General features: G+C 41.2%; 1 protein-coding gene across 3 annotated transcripts in view; it reads right to left on the bottom strand.

The window, feature by feature from the left end:
- The window catches only part of FAM160A1 (family with sequence similarity 160 member A1), a 263,019-nt gene that overhangs the window by 15,980 nt on the left and 228,156 nt on the right, over positions 1-18,883 (bottom strand). For all 3 annotated transcript variants that reach the window (XM_030816237.1, XM_030816239.1, XM_030816238.1), the window contains 3 exons: positions 18,490-18,569; positions 7,689-7,879; positions 3,867-5,000 (listed from right to left, as the gene is read on the bottom strand). In XM_030816237.1, the coding sequence (XP_030672097.1) occupies positions 3,867-5,000; positions 7,689-7,879; positions 18,490-18,569 (1,405 nt within the window). The remainder of the gene's footprint in view (positions 1-3,866; positions 5,001-7,688; positions 7,880-18,489; positions 18,570-18,883) is intronic.

Genomic DNA, 18,883 nt, shown 5'->3' with positions numbered 1-18,883 from the left:
CTTCTCTTCCCCAGTCCCAGACTGTGACTGGCCACATCTAGCCATCCTACAAACTCTAAACTGCTGACCATGCAGTGACCAGGGGAGACCATCCACAGGACATCACTACTATAAGGGGTGAGGTGGGGGGGCACACGAGCTTGAATCCCATGCCCTGTGGAGAGGAAGATCATGTCATCACTGACCTATGTGAATGACGGAATATCATTAGGTCAAGGCCAGTAGACTGTAATGATACAAATGGAGTCCATTTTGACATTATAATTAGCATCTGCTAATGAAATGACTCATCACTCCTTGGGCATGTGCAATTAAAAATGTATTAAAACTTTCAAATTCCTACTTTATTCTTAGTTTCTAGCACCAAAAAAAAAAAAAAAAAAAAAAAAAACCCTGCTTAACAAAAAGTGTGAGGGGGATCTGGTAAGCAGCTGAAAATCAAAAGGCTCAGCACAATTCAGGAAGCCGCAGGTGTTTCTGGAGGACGGCAGTTTTATTTTCTTCCCACATCTCCTAAGAGGACAGATAGACTCCCCGCCTCACAAAGTATTACGTTCTTCAAAATCACTGAGACTATCTCCACTGCCCCTCCTGTCATCCACTCACCACTCTCCCCTGTTCCCCTGCCTCCATCGAGCCTGCACCCTCTTCCTGCACTTCCCCTGTCCAAGAATGGAGCGGCCATTGATTCTGTGCCTCCCTTGGCAAATTCTACCCTGGACATATCTCTGATGTAGACCTGAAGCTCCACCTCCCCTGCTCCACTGCCTGAGGTCAGTCTCATCTCCGGTCCGGACTCCAGCAACAGCATTTCTATGTGAATAGAGGTTTAATTTAATTATTACTGAAAACATTTATTAATAACATCCTACCTGCCAGGCAATGTGCTAAGCACTTTTCATGTATCAACTCACTCAAGATTCAAAACAACCCTAGGAAGTATATTTATTATTTATCCCCATTTAAAGAGGAGGCAGAATGCTAAGTGAACCCAGCTTGTGAATAATAGAATTTTAATTCATACCACCTGTTCCAGTGCTCTTACCCAACACATTATCTTGCCTGCCAAGGAGAGAGAGGGAGAGGGAGGGGGAGAGAGAGAGAGACAGAGAAAGACCTAGTATTTTTAACAATACACCCTGGAGACCACACCTCTTGTCAACACATACAGAGCTGTCTCATCTCAGGACCACAAAATATTAGATTGCTAGGGTGTTGCACAAGCAAGTCAGTCTCCTACTGGTGGGCATTTGGGTTGTTTCCAGTCTTTTTCTATTCTAAACAATGCTGCAATGAACATCCTTGTATGTACACCTCAGCACACAGTGTGATACAGCTCTGAGGACATTCCTAGAAACAGAATTACTAGATAAAAGCACTGGCACCTTCTGAATTCTGACACGGCGATAAGGGTGTGTCACTTGTTTTTCCTGGCACCAACCTCTCCCCACTCCAGTGCTCTCCCCACACTCCTACCAAAGCTTGCCTTTTCAGATCCAGTCACATCATTCCTCAACTTTAAACTCCAGGGGCTCCTTCAGTGCCAGGGCACAAGGTTTCCATTCCTCAGCTTGGCCCAAAGGCTCTCCATAAGCTGGCACCAACCAAGCTTTCTGCCCTTCCCTCCCACCTCCCCACCCCATGCGGTCATATCCCACAGGCTGGCAGGCTCTTCAGTCCCCTCCTGCTGTCTCCTCTGCCTGGACTATCATTCTCACCTGCTTTCACCTGGGGACTCCCCTGCACTGTCCACGCCCCTCCTCTGTGAGGCCATTCCCACTCCCCTCACTGGGTTCCCACTGGTCTTGGCATATGACAACTAATCATGCATTTCCCACTACGAGAGTACACTTCTTTGTTGGGGTCTCCTCTGAAAGTCTGTGAATTCCTTTAATGTTGTGTCCTTATTTCCTAGCATAGAACCTGCCAAACATCAGGGGATCAATAAAAGATTGCTGAACACATGAATAAATAAAATTAGACAAATGGAATGCCTTGATTTTGCTGGGAAGTGAACTCATTTCAGTGGAAATCAGATGCCCTGGAGAGAAGAAGTTAAGCCTAATGCTACAGAACACACTCAGAAGTTTGGAAACTATAAAGCACACATACATGGAAAGAGAGATGTTTCCTAAAGCTGTGTACAAGGTTCAAAAGAGGAAAAAGGAAGGTTTTAGTGGCAATTACCTGTATGTATCAAAGAGCCTGCAGTATGTTTTGTCAGTTCTCAGGTGTATTATATGTAAAATACTGATGTTATTTAATAAGGTGTTGGATTAGCTTTTTTTTTCCTTGCCCTGAGCTATACTTTCTTTCTTATATTTACACATTTCCCAGGAATGAAGCTCCTCTGTAAGAAAGCTGCCACTCTAAAGAATAATATTCATGGCCATGGGTAGCCCAGATGTCCTACGAGAAGGCAAGCTGTGACATGCTAAGTTACTGCTGCCCTTTTCCCTCCAAGTGAACTCTTCCAGCTCCCCCTTCCCTGTCCCCCTTATCAACTGGGAAAAGTGAGATTATCTAATCCATTTTACTTATGATTGACTGACTGATTGAATTTTAATTAAAACTCATTCACACTGAAACGTTATCTCAACTAGAACCGCAAGCCTTTAATTGTGGAATTAAAAGCTTTCTTCCTGTATATACAAATCTTCAGGCTTCAGTAAATAGATGAATAAATATTGGAGAAAGAGGCTGGAAGAGCTCCTTGAAATCACATGAGCCTACTTGGCTGGCTGGACCAGAAGGCAATCTGTTTTCATCTATTTTGGGTTACTCCAAGAGGTAGGAGTACAGTCCCTCCTCACCAGGCTTCTCCTGGGTGCTACCTGTCATAAAATGAATAATGACCTCCCAGTATCTCATTCAGTCCTCACAGGAGCAAATGGAGGGCCTGGGATGCTAAGGCCACATGCTGCTAAATGCTAGAGCCAGGACTCAATCCCTGGCCTGGCTCCAAGGCCACTGTCACCCTCTATTGCTACTATCTTCCAGCCCCTCTCCTTGCTACCTAAACACCATCCAGTGGTCCCACCCTGGCCTTCCCTGAGCTTAGTGAGCCCTCTCATCTATGGCGATTCCCTCTGCACCATGAGTTGTAAGTGCAGATTTTGTTGGCTAATATTTAATGATGTTTTCTATCATAATTCCTCACCCTAATCTGCCTATCTTTAAGTCCTATCCTATCCCTTTACCTCTTGCAAGATTTCTACCTGTGGCTGGTGGTGTATCATTGAACACACCCACTCTTTCAAAGAGCTGTTAGTTGATGTGGGTCCATTCCACTTATTTCTGGATAAAGATTTTGTAATTCTCTGAAATGAGCTCCCAGGCAAAGGCACAGCTAACCCCAATGCCTCTGATGTGTGCACAGCTACTGTCACCCAACAAGGACTCTGAGCACCTATTCTGTGCTCTGTTCACTCTTCCAGTGCTAGGGAAAGAGCTCCACCCTCACAGAGCATACATTCTACTGGGGGAGACAGTCATTTGTTAAAAATAAATGTAAATAAGTGCTAAGGAGAAAAATAAGTTAGTTACACTAGAATAAATGAAGTCATTAAATAAGAAGTCTGGATTCTTGTGTGGTTTAATCAGCCCTACTATTTTAACACTGACATATCAAAAGAAGTTACTAAGTAATAAAATCTAACCTCTAGCTTGAGAAATAAATAAGATAATCATTGCAAGAATGGCAAAATAAAAATAAAGCCACCCCTCCTTGGTCTTTACAAAAATATTTGCGGCCCTCTGTTAGATAAACTGATAATATCCCTTACCTTTTCCTATCTTCCTTTCCTGTTCCAATACATACAAGTACTTTCAAAAGCAGAAACCACAAAGCAATTTAAGATGGTCACCTGTGAATGGGATGCTTTGAGTCCTCACGGGATGGTGACTGGCAAAGGCAGCCTCATCTCTCCCGACAAATGGGGAAGGCACAGTCTCTACAGCAGGCGTCTCCGCTATAAAAGAGTCAAAGTCATCCTCCTTATCTTCTAGCTCCTTCTTCCCCTCCTCCTCCTTTTCTCCTCTGCTCTCTTCTTCCTTCCCTTCTTCCTCCTTAGTGAGAAGCAAGGGATCAGGTGTGGGGTAATTCTGTTCCATCAAGCCCTCGGCGCCGGAATCCAGCTCTTTAATGATTTGGTCATACTGGGCAATGAGATCCTCGCTCTCCGGGTTGGCGGCCGTCAGGTTAGAGCTGTGCTCTGCCTCAGGGGCAGGGGATGCTAACTCTGAGTTGGATTCTGAGGCTGCTTCAGGTTCCCTCTCTTGCTTTGGCTCCATGGGCACACTGTGAAACGGGTCTGAATTGTCCCTATTGCACTCCTCTGAATCTGTCTCTGGCTGGGTGCTGAGGAGGGGGCCGTTGTTGATGGGGACACTCTGAACTTCAGCCTGGGCTTCAGCTGGTGGCCTAGCAGCTTCCTCCTGAGAATCCTTCACGTCCTCGGAGTCCTTCTCAGCACACAGCCTGTACACCATCACATCATCCTGAAAGTCCGACTCTTCTATGTAGGACCCTTTGAAGAGCAGGAGGGCATTCTTCTTCATCTCCTGGATGTGCTTGGGGGGATCGATGGGTGCCGGGGAGCCTGAAACCTCCAGATCGTCATAAGGCCCTGGGGAGCCCACGTCAGCCCCTGAGGAGATTCCAGTGTCATAGCTGTCATCCCATTCCAGCTCTGTCTGGCTCTTGTCCTTTCTGGGAGACAGCTGAGGTCCCGTCTTCCTGGGGAGTTGTTGCGGGAGCCCAAACACAGGGCAGGCCGAGCTCACACTGCCCTCCTCCATCAGACTCTGGAGAAACGTCTCAGGGTCGGGGGAGTCACCATCATACAGGGCGGACCAGACACGGCAGTCCCTCATGCAGCGGAGGATATTGGTGTGGGCCTCCCACAGGTACTGCAGGTAGCTGATGTCCAGGGCTTTCCCATACTCCACAATGCAGGCTGACTGGGAGAATGCTTCGGGGAATGGCCGCTCCACAGGCCCTGCACAGGAGGCAGAGGCCAGTTAGAACAAGGGAGGTGGGGGGACAAAGGTAGTGGATGGGGGTGTGATCCATTCGGGCTAAGACTGTGTCTTGCCAGCTACTTTGGGTCTAATTATGTCTGATTAAAATGACCTCTGAATAATATGGTTAGATTGTAAGAAGGAAAGATTAATAATAGAAACTCTACCCTCACAGAAGATAGAAAACCAATATAGCCAGTCAGATAGTGGCTATAGCCAATGGAAAGCTATTATCTGGTATGAGTCATTAGAGAAAGAAGAGCTGATGATAGCAATCTCTCAGGTTGTTGAGAGGATTAAATTAGGTAATACCTGCCACAGAGTAATAACCTTAAAGTTTTTTACTTTGAATATAAAGTGGAAGGCTGGTAATCCATGAATTTGAGAACCAGACTTTTTGTAGAAAAATCCTGGGTTTTTAGAAAAGACTATTAACTCATTCTGTCTTCCTGGGGACTATCAGGGATGTTGATATTATCAAATGGTCTCTTAGAGTAAAATCATATTCACTACAAAAGTCATTTTAACCTAAGAATGCTGCTTATGTTACCATGACTGCCTTTGATGTTAAAAGTTCCAACTTCACTACTGAAATAGCTGCGAAAATATCTTTCTATGAGTTTACATTTTCCCTCAAAAGAAAAAGACTGAGGGAAAAATATATAGTCTATCATTTCTTAAACATCTAGTATGCTGCAGGTGCTTTATCAATGCTATCTAAGTTAATTCTCCCAATGATCCTATATGGTAGATATTATTTTCTCCATTTTCAGATAAAGAAATTGAGGCTCAGAGATGAAAGAACACCCAACCCAAATTGTGGAAGAGCGACAGTTCAAGCACAGGCAATTTCACACCAACCTCCATTCTTACGTCAGTGCCACATCTTTGCAAGCCTCACATCTCTTCATGCTCTAAATCTCTACCAGACTGGGTCAGAATTGAGCCTTTAAGAATACCCACTTCCAGGGCATTAGGGTAGACATAATCCATATTTTATAGCTCTACTGCTAAGCTAAAACGTTAGTGTTTATCTCTTATCTATGTTATGTAAAAAGACATCAAATACTACTACTAGCAGTATTTATTGCGCACTTACTACATACCAGGCAGTCTTCTAAGAGCTTTACATGTCTTCACTTGCTTTCCTGAGAACAACCCTTTGAAGTAGGTACTATTTTACAGATAAGAAAAAAAGTTTAGAAAACTTAAGTAATTTGCCCAAGAAAGTAGTAGAACCAAGACATAGAACCAAGATGAAGAACCTCAGTCTTGGCTCTGCTACTTTCTTAGGCAAATTATTTACCCCTGGACGGTAATTACTCTGGCTAGCTAGCTAGCTATGTCACCACCCATCCATTAGGGCATTTATCTGCTGTAAGGCAACCCCAGAGGCAGGAGAGTGGAAAGAACATGGAATCTGGAACCAGAGAACCTACTTAGCTGTATAACCATGAACAAGTCAATTCCTCTCTTTGAGTTTGTTTATTCATCTGTAAAATGAGAATACTACCTTCTTCAAAGCATTAAAAGTGATCACACAGGGAAAGACGTTGGCAAGTTATGGAGGATCATAGGTTTAACTTGAATTTTGAATTCTGAGGCAAGGTTAGCCACAGAATCATTCTTGAAAAAACTTTCATAGTAAATTTAGAAAGACATCAATTTTTAAATGTTTTAAAAAAATAACTTTTAGGTATGAAAATATAAGATATCCATACTAATTTGCCTAATACGAAAATACAGTTAAATTACATAAATTGCTAATTTCCATGCATCTTTATATAAAGACCAAGAATCCGTAAGACAACCTTAATTTCTACAAATTACATTAATATCAAACATACTGACATTTTCTTAGTCAAGTAACCCAGCTTTTAAATACACTTTATCTAAGAAAATTATAGCTGGGTGGACAGAATGACATTGTTGGGGTGGATATCAGAATACAAACTGGAAACACTCAACACCAGGACTGGGCATTTCCTAGTGGTCACAGGACATGCAGAATGTTCCTGAATTGAAACAGCCATATGACCATCAAAGATACACAAATGCCCCCTTGCTCCAGCTGCCTGCCAGAGGGCCAAGGTTGACAGAGCTGGCCATTTCAGTTTTGCTTGTATGAGGTGAACTGTAGCTGGCAAATAGCACTGCGTTATCATAACTCCTGTAAAGTATTTATGGCAGCCTTCCTCATTAGGTCAATCAAATGCATGCAATTTTGCTGTCATATCACAAATTTCAAGTTTTTTAGTGATATATAATAATATGTAAATCCTTATGACAGATTTCTATAAGTGGCTCATTTTAGAAATTAAAGTAAGGGCTGATTCTGTCTCAGCAATAGCCATCTCCACACCTCTCACCCCTGTCTTGTTTCCAAAGACATGCTAGCACACGTTTTCACATTTTGACTCTGAGGATCCCACTAGAAAGTCCATGTAAAATAAAGATCTGGCAACACTAACATCTGGACACGTCAGTGAACACTGATTACAACGTGTCCATAACTCCTTACAAAGCAGAAAAGGATCCTAACTAGTCATTCATAAGAGAAAGGGGACCCACCACATAATTTCCTGTCTACCCAAAGGGACACATATCCCAAGGCGAGATGGAATTGGCATCCTTTTGTTTAAAGATCATCACTAGCGAGTTCCTACCTGAAGTGTCATGCATACACTTTGACCAGAGAATATAATCCCTCTCTTGGTTCCCCAGCGTCAGAGTGATCCCACTGGAGCAGCAGACAGGAGTCAAGGCAAGCAGCTTGGCCGCAGAAACGGAGTAACAGTCTCTCTCCTTCACAGCCCACCTCTGACTCAGCATCATGTGATTGCAGGGGATCAGATACCTAGAATGACAAAAAGAGCCAGATTTGGTCTCTGCAATGTCTTGAACCATTACTGGGACTAACTAAACCATAACAGGGACTCCTTGTGGCCAGGGGCAGACTCATCCTCTCCCAGCTCTCAATTGATCATCTCACCAGCCACCAGGGTTCACTCCCTAGCTTAATTTCTTCTGAAAGAACAACCTCTTTGCAAAGCACTTAATGGTCTTTATAATTCAGTCTGCAGGAACTTCCTCATCTCTTAAACGATCCCTCTTCAACTCCATGCCTTTGTGCCCAGTGTCACCTTTACCTGGCCTGTGCTTTCCCCTTTTCTCTGCCTGACCAATGCCTTTCATTCTACAAAGTCCAGCTTCAGTGTCACCTTCTTTGAGAGGGGGCTAATCCCTCCCTCCACTATGCTCATGGGCCTCTATTAAGCACTATTATCTTGTATCACAATTACTTCGGTGTCTACCTCCTGAATATAATGTACTACCACAGCAAGGAGCTGCTTCTATCATTTCTCTTATAATCCCAGAAACTCTGGCTCATCGCAGGCACTTTATGGCAGCAGCAAACAACCACTCCATAGTGTAAACCTTTTCTTATGTTCTCACGGGTGACCAGGAGAAAATATAATGGTAAATGACTCATTGAGGATCACTGGGACCCATTTCACACAAAACACTATTGGTTGGTGATCAAAAGCATCTTAGTATCATTTTGAACCTGGGGACAAGAATACCTGAGCAACCATTTCTGACACACCTGGAGCACATCAGTGGGCTTCATAGTTAGAATAAAATGTATTTAAATGACTTACTTTCTTAACGGGGGAAAAAACATACCGCTTATTTAAACAAAAATGGAGCAAATGGGATAAAGAATTTAGAGCCAGAGCCAAGCATCACATATGTGTGCAGGAGCCAATTACAGATGAGCCCAAGCCCTTATGTGAATGATCACAACCTTTCAATCAGCCAGAATGTTTTTGCTGCTGTATTCGGCATTTGAGAAAGAAGCAGTGCAGAGAAAAACAAGCTAAGATTCAGGTTTTCATTAAAAAAAAGATAAAAAGTACGACTTTCGGGACGTCTTCAGGCCTGTAAACATTCAACCATCTCCCACACCTCTTGTTGATCCAAATGAGGAAAACCTAAGTTGATATTCACAACTGATCCACTGCAAGAGCCAGAGTCAGAGAGGGAAGAAAGATTCCATTCTCTGTGTGGTACTTGATACTGAAGGTTTTAATAATACTTTCCAGGTATGATATGGCAAACTTGCCACTTAACCTTCAGTCCTCAGAAAAAGCAAACCATCTAGGTAAGGCGGTCCTCATCCCCTCCTCCTGTCTCCATGGTTAGATATATATTTTGAACTTGCTATCAGTAAGAACCAGACACACCCTGCAGGTCTGATGTGGTGGCATCTGTTTTCATAAGCGCAGTTTCATGAAAGTAGAAGGTTACAAGGACAAAAAGGAAAGTATGGAACAGGGGGCAAGCCTGTTCTGATTCTTGGCTTAGTTTTGGGGACTTTAGCAACGAGGAAAAATGAATGTTGCAGGCAGAAAACAAAGGAGCTCTTTTCCACAAGGATATCTGTGAGTAGAGATGCTCTGGTAACCAGAAATAACACAGGAGAGTGAAGCATTCTCGCACGTCTGTGTGAACCCACCAGCTGTGAACAAAGCATAGCTGGACCCCAGTGGGCACCCAGGAAAGGCAATGCTGCTCTAGCACCACAGGAGGGCGCCAGGGTGCACAGCAGGAACAGGGGCAGCGGGTTGGGGGGTGGGAAGGCAAGGCAGCAGCAACAAAAGGGATTGGAGCAGGAGAGGGGACCATGGCTGATGCTGCTGTCGCAACCCTGGTGGGAGATTTGTTCATGCATATATGTAAGACTCCTTATTTGGGGATGGGGTACAGTGCCTCATGCCTGCAATCACAACATTTTGGGAAGCTGAGGTGGAAGGACTGCTTGAGGCCAAGAGTTCAAAACCAGCCTGAGCAACACAGCAAGATCCTGTTTCTATAAAACATAGAAGAGTTAGCCGGGTGTAGTGGTGTGTACTTGTAGTCCCAGCTAGTCGGGAGGCTGAGGTGGGAGGATCACTTGAGCCCAGGACACAGAGGCTGCAGTGTGCTATGACTACACCACTGCACTCCAGCCTGGGGGACAGAGTGAGATCCTGTCTCTAAAAAAACAAAAACAGATAAACTAAAAAGATTTTTCACTTGGTGATCCCTAGAAGTGATGGGTGATACTTTTTGTGTTGGGTGGGGGGTTTGGGGGTGGGTCCAAGGTTTTCTATGAGGTGGCTGGGGTGACAGCTGGGAAAATCTGTCCTGTAGCCATTGATGTGAACTCTTCCTATAGGCTGGTGAGGCCTAGAGAAATTCAGATTACACAGGATTTATGGTATCCTTATTTTGGTCATTAATTATTTAAGAAATAAACTGCTTCAATGCTTTTATATACTGCTGGAACAGCAATGACTGCTTACAGCTCAAACTAAGCATATTTCATGATTTAAGTTGATATTCATAGATTTTTATTCTTTGTTTGAAGTATTAAAAATGGAACACTGGATCAAAGCTAATAAAGCTATTTATCAAATATCACCATTGGGTAGCTTGAAACTATATTAGAATAAAGACTTAATGGGAATTTGCAACTTTACAAATACATGCTTTCAGCAGAAACTAAAAATTTTCTTCTGAATAAATCAAATCAAAGGAGATCCCCTATTGGTTGAAGGAGAGTCTACGAAACTGGAAATGAGGAGTCTATTCAAATGAATAGCCCGCCGGTATTCTGAATGGTGGTTCTCAGAGGTCATTATGTTAAGTGAAATAAGTCAGGCACAATATTGATTCTTCCTACCCAAGAGCATGGAATGTTCTTCCATTTGTTTGCATCCTCTTTTACTCCATTGAGCAGTGGTTTGTAGGTTCTCCTTGAAGAGATCCTTCACATCCCTTGTAAGTTGGATTCCTAGGTATTTTATTCTCTTTGAAGCAATTGTGAATGGGAGTTCACTCATGATTTGGCTCTCTGTTTGTCTGTTATTGGTGTACAAGAATGCTTGTGATTTTTGTACATTGATTTTGTATCCTGAGACTTTGCTGAAGTTGCTAATCAGCTTAAGGAGATTTTGGGCTGAGACGATGGGGTTTTCTAGATATACAATCATGTCATCTGCAAACAGGGACAATTTGACTTCCTCTTTTCCTAATTGAGTTCTCTTTATTTCCTTCTCCTGCCTGATTGCCCTGGCCAGAACTTCCAACACTATGTTGAATAGGAGTGGTGAGAGAGGGCATCCCTATCTTGTGCCCATTTTCAAAGGGAATGCTTCCAGTTTTTGCCCATTCAGTATGATATTGGCTGTGGGTTTGTCATAGACAGCTCTTATTATTTTGAGATATGTCCCATCAATCCCTAATTTATTGAGAGTTTTTAGCATGAAGGGTTGTTGAATTTTGTCAAAGGCCTTTTCTGCATCTATGGAGATAATCATGTGGTTTTTGTCTTTGGTTCTATTTATATGCTGGATTACATTTATTGATTTGCATATGTTGAACCAGCCTTGCATCCTAGGGATGAAGCCCACTTGATCATGGTGGATAAGCTTCTTGATGTGCTGCTGGATTCGGTTTGCCAGTATTTTACTGAGGAGTTTTGCATCGATGTTCATCAAGGATATTGGTCTAAAATTCTCTTTTTTGGTTGTGTCTCTGCCAGGCTTTGGTATCAGGATGATGCTGGCCTCATCAAATGAGTTAGGGAGGATTCCCTCTTTTTCTACTGATTGGAATAGTTTCAGAAGGAATGGTACCAGCTCCTCTTTGTACCTCTGGTAGAATTTGGCTGTGAATCCATCTGGTCCTGGACTTTTTTTGGTTGGTAAGCTATTGATTATTGCCTCAACTTCAGAGCCTGTTATTGGTCTGTTCAGAGATTCAACTTCTTCCTGGTTTAGTCTTGAGAGGATGTATGTGTTGAGGAATTTATCCATTTCTTCTAGATTAATGGCCATACTGCCCAAGGTAATTTATAGATTCAATGCCATCCCCATCAAGCTACCAATGACTTTCTTCACAGAATTGGAAAAAACTACTTTAAAGTTCATATGGAACCAAAAAAGAGCCCGCATCGCCAAGTCAATCCTAAGCCAAAAGAACAAAGCTGGAGGCATCACGCTACCTGACTTCAAATTATACTACAAGGCTACAGTAACCAAAACAGCATGGTACTGGTACCAAAACAGAGATATAGATCAATGGATCAGAACAGAGCCCTCAGAAATAATACCACACATCTACAACCATCGGATCTTTGACAAACCTGACAAAAACAAGAAATGGGGAAACGATTCCCTATTTAATAAATGGTGCTGGGAAAACTGGCTAGCCATATGTAGAAAGCTGAAACTGGATCCCTTCCTTACACCTTGTACAAAAATTAATTCAAGATGGCTTAAAGAGTTAAATGTTAGACCTAAAACCATAAAAACCCTAGAAGAAAACCTAGGCAATATCATTCAGGACATAGGCATAGGCAAGGATTTCATGTCTAAAACACCAAAAGCAATGGCAACAAAAGCCAAAATTGACAAATGGGATCTAATTAAACTAAAGAGCTTCTGCACAGCAAAGAAACTACCATCAGAGTGAACAGGCAACCTACAAAATGGGAGAAAATTTTTGCAATCTACTCATCTGACAAAGGGCTAATATCCAGATCTACAAAGAACTCAAACAAATTTACAAGAAAAAACAAACAACCCCATCAAAAAGTGGGCAAAGGATATGAACAGACACGTCTCAAAAGAAGACATTCACGCAGCCAAGAAATACATGAAAAAATGCTCATCATTACTGGCCATCAGAGAAATGCAAATCAAAACCACAATGAGATACCATCTCACACCAGTTAGAATGGCCATCATTTAAAAAGTCAGGAAACAGCAGGTGCTGGAGAGGATGTGGAGAAATAGGAATGCTTTTCCACTGTTGGTGGGACTGTAAACTAGTTCAACCATTGTGGAAGACAGTGTGGTGATTCCTCAAGGATCTAGAACCAGAAATATCATTTGACCCAGCAATCCCATTACTGGGTATATACCTAAAGGATTATAAATCATGCTGCTATAAAGACACATGCACACGTATGTTTACTGTGGCACTATTCACAATAGCAAAGACTTGGAACCAACCCAAATGTCCAACAATGATAGACTGGATTAAGAAAATGTGGCACATCATATACACCATGGAATACTATGCAGCCATAAAAAAGGATGAGTTCACATCCTTTGTAGGGACATGGATGAAGCTGGGAACCATCATTCTCAGCAAACTATCACAAGGACAAAAAACCAAACACCGCATATTCTCACTCATAGGTGGGAACTGAACAATGAGAACACTTGGACACAGGAAGGGGAACATCACACACTGCGGACTGTTGTGGGGTGGGGGAAGTGGGGAGGGATAGCATTAGGAGATACACCTAATGCTAAATGACCAGTTAATGGGTGCAGCACACCAACATGGCACATGTATACATATGTAGCAAACCTGCATGTTGTGCACACGTACCCTAAAACTTAAAGTATAATAATAATAAAATTAAAAAAAATAAATAAATAAGCCAGGCACAAAAAGACAAATATCGCATGTTCTCAGTCATACGTGGGAGCTACAAAAGTGAATCTCATGGAAGTAGAGAGTAGAATGGTGGTTATAGAGGCTGGGAAGGGAAGGGAGAAGAAGTTAGTTAAGGGGTACAAAAATACAGCTAGATAGAGTGCTAGTATTTAATAGTACAGTAGAGAAATTACAGTTGACAATAATTTACTGTATATTTCAAAATAGCTAGAAGAAAATTGTAATGTTCCCAACACAAAGAAAAGATAAATGCTTGACATGATAGATATCCTAATGATCCCGATTTGATTATTACATACTGCACGCATGAATCAAAATATCATGTGTACCCCAAAAATATGTGCAACTATTATACACCAATTTTCAAAAGAAAAGAAAACAAGCAGTGGTTCTGCTGTATCTTTAAAATGAAGGATCATCCCAGAAGAAAGAATAGAAAAAACAAACGGTGCTCCCCTGTCTCTGTCTTTTCATCACTCACAGGAAAAGATTATAAATAGAATGAATGCCAGAATATCCCCAAATTTCAAATATTAAAATGAACTGGCTGTCAATAGCAGAAAAATCACTTATGAATTTAGTATAGGTATTTATCATCAAACTATCTTTTCATTTATACTATATTTTATTTGAGAATTTAAATTCATGAAACTATAAAAATAATCAGAGACCAATAAATATCTGACTTCAGAGGTCCAGATTTTACAGCCATCCCCCAACACAGAAGGAAAAAAAGAAAAAATATATATAATATATAAATAAAGTATGTATCATATATATATCATACATGTTGTCCAAATATGATATCATATATGATATATATCATATTGTCCAAAATATGATATATGATATATATATATCATACATATTGTCCTCACTGATTTTCACTATTTCACCAACCCTCTATAACCCTGGGCCTATTTCTTATTTTCTTGGATATCAGCATTAAATTAAACCATCATCACTTCTAAAATAATTCAGTGACAATCAATTGATAACAAAGCACACATATTGCCCTATGCTACACTGACCATAAACACAAGCAAAACAAGGCAGTGAAGTACAATGAGCTAAGTGAAGCGCTTCTTCTGGGATGATGATAACCCCAACAATGCACCAATAGACAAAAATCTACAAAGCAATGTTAGTGAATTCAAAAAGATCATTTGTGATTCAAAGAAGTTCTGGCCATATTTCTCCTATTCATTTTCCCCTAGGCTGGCAGGCTTTACAGGGTTTTATTGTTTTGTTTTTTTTTTCTTTTCCTCCAGACCCCTAGCTCCTATGCAAGACAAAAATGTTCCTGAAGTATACACACAGCTTCTCTTCAAGCAAAACAACCTCTATCTGAATACATCAGGCAAGGCAGTTCATAAACCTGACAATGGACCAGTACTTCTAAAAAAAACTCTCTAACCAGAATATTCAGAAATAGCATTCAATGTATTAAGCAATTAAATTTTGTCTCAACTGGGAGGTTCCAGGAGCATGGCAGAGATTTGTTACCTCACTGCTTGTCAGCATTTCCTGCCTGCCTTTGGCCTATCATATGTCATATCCGTGGAGGTGGACAATTTCTCCTTGGTTTTCTGCTCACTAAAATATCCTGTCTTTGGGGGTATCTTATTTCAACTTACTTTTCTGATATTTCACCAAATGAAAGAAACTAGTATCCGTTACAAATGGATCATCATTTTGAAATGTTGGTATTTATGAGTATTTGGGTTGTAACAAAAATTGACATATAGTTATTATTTATTTATCACATAACAAATACCTTCATTAAACACAGTCACATAATCTTCACTGCTCTACTGCCTCTCAGATCTGCAAGTTTATCACATATATTCAAATGACTGCAGTGGCAGCAACAAACAAAAAGGACAGATTATAAATCTATTTTTTACGTCCCTTAAAATAATGTTTAAATGACTTGAAGAATAAAGATCTTTTTATTGGCTTTGCTTTTTGCACAGATTCTAAATCAGGAAAGAATTATTTTCATTAGTTTAAAATGTCCTTTCTAGAAAATTCCCTCCCTTAAAATGTGTTACACTTTACAGCAGGGGTGTCTAATTTTTTGGCTTCCCTGGGCCACATTGGAAGAAGAATTGTCTTGGGCCACACATAAAATACACTAGCACTAATGATAGCTAAAAGAAAAAAAAATTGCAAAAAAATCTCATAATGTTTTAAGAATGTTTACAAATTTGTGTTGGGCCCCATTCAAAGCTGTCCTGGGGCACATGCGGCCCGTAGGCCACAGGTTACACAACCTTGCTTTACAGCATTTCAAAACATTTTCACAGACATCACCACAGTTGATCCTCCCAATAACCTTATGAGGTGGCACACTCCAAAACAGGCTGAGTCACATCAGCAGTGCAGAAGAAGGATACCAGGAACCTGTGGTTTCTTGTATGCCTATTATGTGCCCAACTGACTTCTGTGTATGTCCTCTCAGTTTCTCTCCTGGTGGAATCCCTCAAGCAGTACAGAAGAATTAGAAACAGAGGAAGTATTCAATTAAGAGCAACTATATTATTATTATTATCACTATCATCCTCATTAAAGAAATGTGGGCCCAGAGAGTCTAGGACCAGGCAGTCAAGCCCATCTCCTAACATCAGGTCTTGCATTTTTTTTTTTCATTATTCCATTCAGAACTTGTGATAACATAAACATTCAGGTACTTTCCTGTTATATTTTTCCTCACCCACCCTAGAAATGACTAGCCCTGACTTGAACATTTATGTATTTCAACCATGAGCTGATCTCTTCATCTTTATAAGGTGCAAGTCTGGGTCACCAGAGAAGCCATTACCGATGCCATCTCTGAGGACACTTTTTTAACACAACAAACGCCACAATATGAGCAGTAAAAGGGTGATCAGCACTCACCTTCTAAAGGTCACTGAACAGCCAGCAAGCAAGAGCTTCCATCGCCTGGACTAAATCTGACCTGGTGACCCAGAGCTGGGAAGCTCTGCACCTCCAGATCAAGGCCAGGCTTCCAAGTACACTGAAAAAGACAGCTGGTTTTCCTACCATCAAAGAAGCAGTATTTAAGAATTTAACATTTAAATACCATCAGGTTTTACCCACTTGGGAGTAAAAGCCTGGTTTTTTTGGCACTAAAAACGGCTTTGCCAAGTTGTTCTGGATTTCATTCAGGCCTTGCTAATGCATTCTGTCATGTATCAGTAGAGGCTTGATGAGGAGCTAACATAATCCTTTTAGGACAGATAACTAATGCTCTACCCAGACTACCCAGGATGTTTCTTTAAGATTGGATTTGTTTTCTGCTAATCCTTAAGATTAGCTACTGATGACCTAATCTAAAACTGTAAAAAGTTCAAAAGCTCTTTTAAACTTGAAAAACTAATAGATGATACTCTCCTGACAATTCTGTAAGGCCCTCCACAATAGGCCACCACCAGCTTTTTCAGACTCATTTTGTAACCACTCTCTTTTGCAAGATGTTATGCCTGCATGGCATCACTCCTCAAACAAAGTGGTTCTCAAACTTAGTATTGCATCAGAATCCCCTGGAGTTTGTTAAAATATGGTTTGCTGGACCCTAACCCCAGAGTTTCTGATTCTCGGACCCAGTAGGTCCGAGAGGAGACCAAGAATTTGCATTCCTAACTAGTTTCCAGCATCACACTTTGACACCCCTGGCTTTTCCAGAGCTACCTATTTGGAAATGCTATTGCATCCACTTGGAATGTCTTCTTCTCAGTAACCTCTACTCAAATCATGTCAAAACCCCATTGTGGACTAGGGGAAAACCAGGTCTCCTCCCTCTTACCCCACTCTCAGCTCCACCCACCCTTATTCTCCAGGACTGGTCAAATGAAGGGTCAGGAAGTCCATTAAGGAAGGAGGAGCAGGGAGTGCATGCTGGAGGACCCTAGTAGTCCCACTTTTTCGTTTTTGCTTCCACACCACCAGAAGAGCATGTAAGAGCACAAACCCTCGCAACTCGGAGCTCCTCTCAGCCCTAGCCCTTCGCTCCTCTCTCAGCTTTGGGGCCACATTCTCTCTGGGTCTGCTGCTTGCAGTGCTGGGGTAGGGTTTCACCAGGGTAGTCAACTCCAAGATTCAGGATCTGGGTTTACCAAAAAGAAGGAAAGACGTACACCATGGTCTAACCAGGGGTTTCTAGAGTTCTGTGCAGAGATTTGGGGCTAAATCATGAGCTAATAAGTAAGCATCATTGCTTTCCTTCACAAAAACAGATGCTTCTCACAGGGTTCCGGAGAAGAAGAGGGATTGCTGGGCCAAGGCAAGATTTGGTGTTCCTGAGTCCCCTATTAAACTGTCAAATGAATGTCTTCTTAATAGCTGTGCACTTTGACTCCTAATATTCGTCTTCAAATCCCAGCCACTTCATAAAACCTTTCCCACCTGTACTTCGTCCAAAGGACAAACCTTTGCTACCTTGTATATAAGTCCTTTTCAGTTCACAGCAAATACTCATCAAATTTTTACTGAATTTAACTGAAATATACTCACAGATCAGAGAGTATACACTGTGTGTACCATTATCAAAGCAGAAATCAAAGAAATTATATATCAAAAGCATTTTATATTTGGAAACTTGCTTTCAATAGCAAAAGTCCCCTACAAATGCACTTCAGGAGAAAGACATTCAGCCACAGACCAGAATAGCTTTTATGATACTTCTGAACATTTTCGAGCATTCTATCTATAATTTCCAGGAGCATATTTACAATATAATGCATATGGCCCTCTAAAAACTTTTAATAGTACAAATAAAATTAACCTTGGGAAACAATGCAAAAAATAAATTAATGTTCTTGATAATTTTCTTCCTTAGACGCATGGCCCCTTTTTAGCTTATATGACCAAAGTAATATAAAGTATATAAATAATATAAAGTATAAAGTGAATTTTTCTTTAAAGGAAACAAAAAAGGCAACTCACCTTAGAACTAGCTGTAACATCACATCTTCACAATGTAAACCAATGAGAGTTCTAAATAATGCCAGGGACACCACACAAAGCTGGGAAGCAAGAGACACACATTCTAGTTCAGATGTTGGAACGATAACTCCACTCCCCACAGATGGTAAATAAATCAGAATTACAAAATAAAATGGCATCTTTTTTTTTTTTAGCAGTTTTGATAAAAAGCATGCTGCTGCCAGAGAGAATGTGTATTCAGGATATCAATTCTCCTATAGGATTTGATTAGAAAGCCAGTGTCTGGAATTATGCCACTGTGCAGAATTATCTTCCTACAAAAATGTCTGGGCTCATATTTCCAACTTTTAAAGATCCAGACAGATAAACATTCTCCCTACAATTCTCCAATTCT

Source organism: Nomascus leucogenys, chromosome 7b (genome assembly GCF_006542625.1).
Source record: "Nomascus leucogenys isolate Asia chromosome 7b, Asia_NLE_v1, whole genome shotgun sequence".
Classification (NCBI taxonomy): Eukaryota; Metazoa; Chordata; class Mammalia; order Primates; family Hylobatidae; genus Nomascus; species Nomascus leucogenys.
The sequence above is the reverse complement of the archived record's forward strand: the minus strand, read 5'-3'. Positions and strand labels throughout refer to the sequence as shown.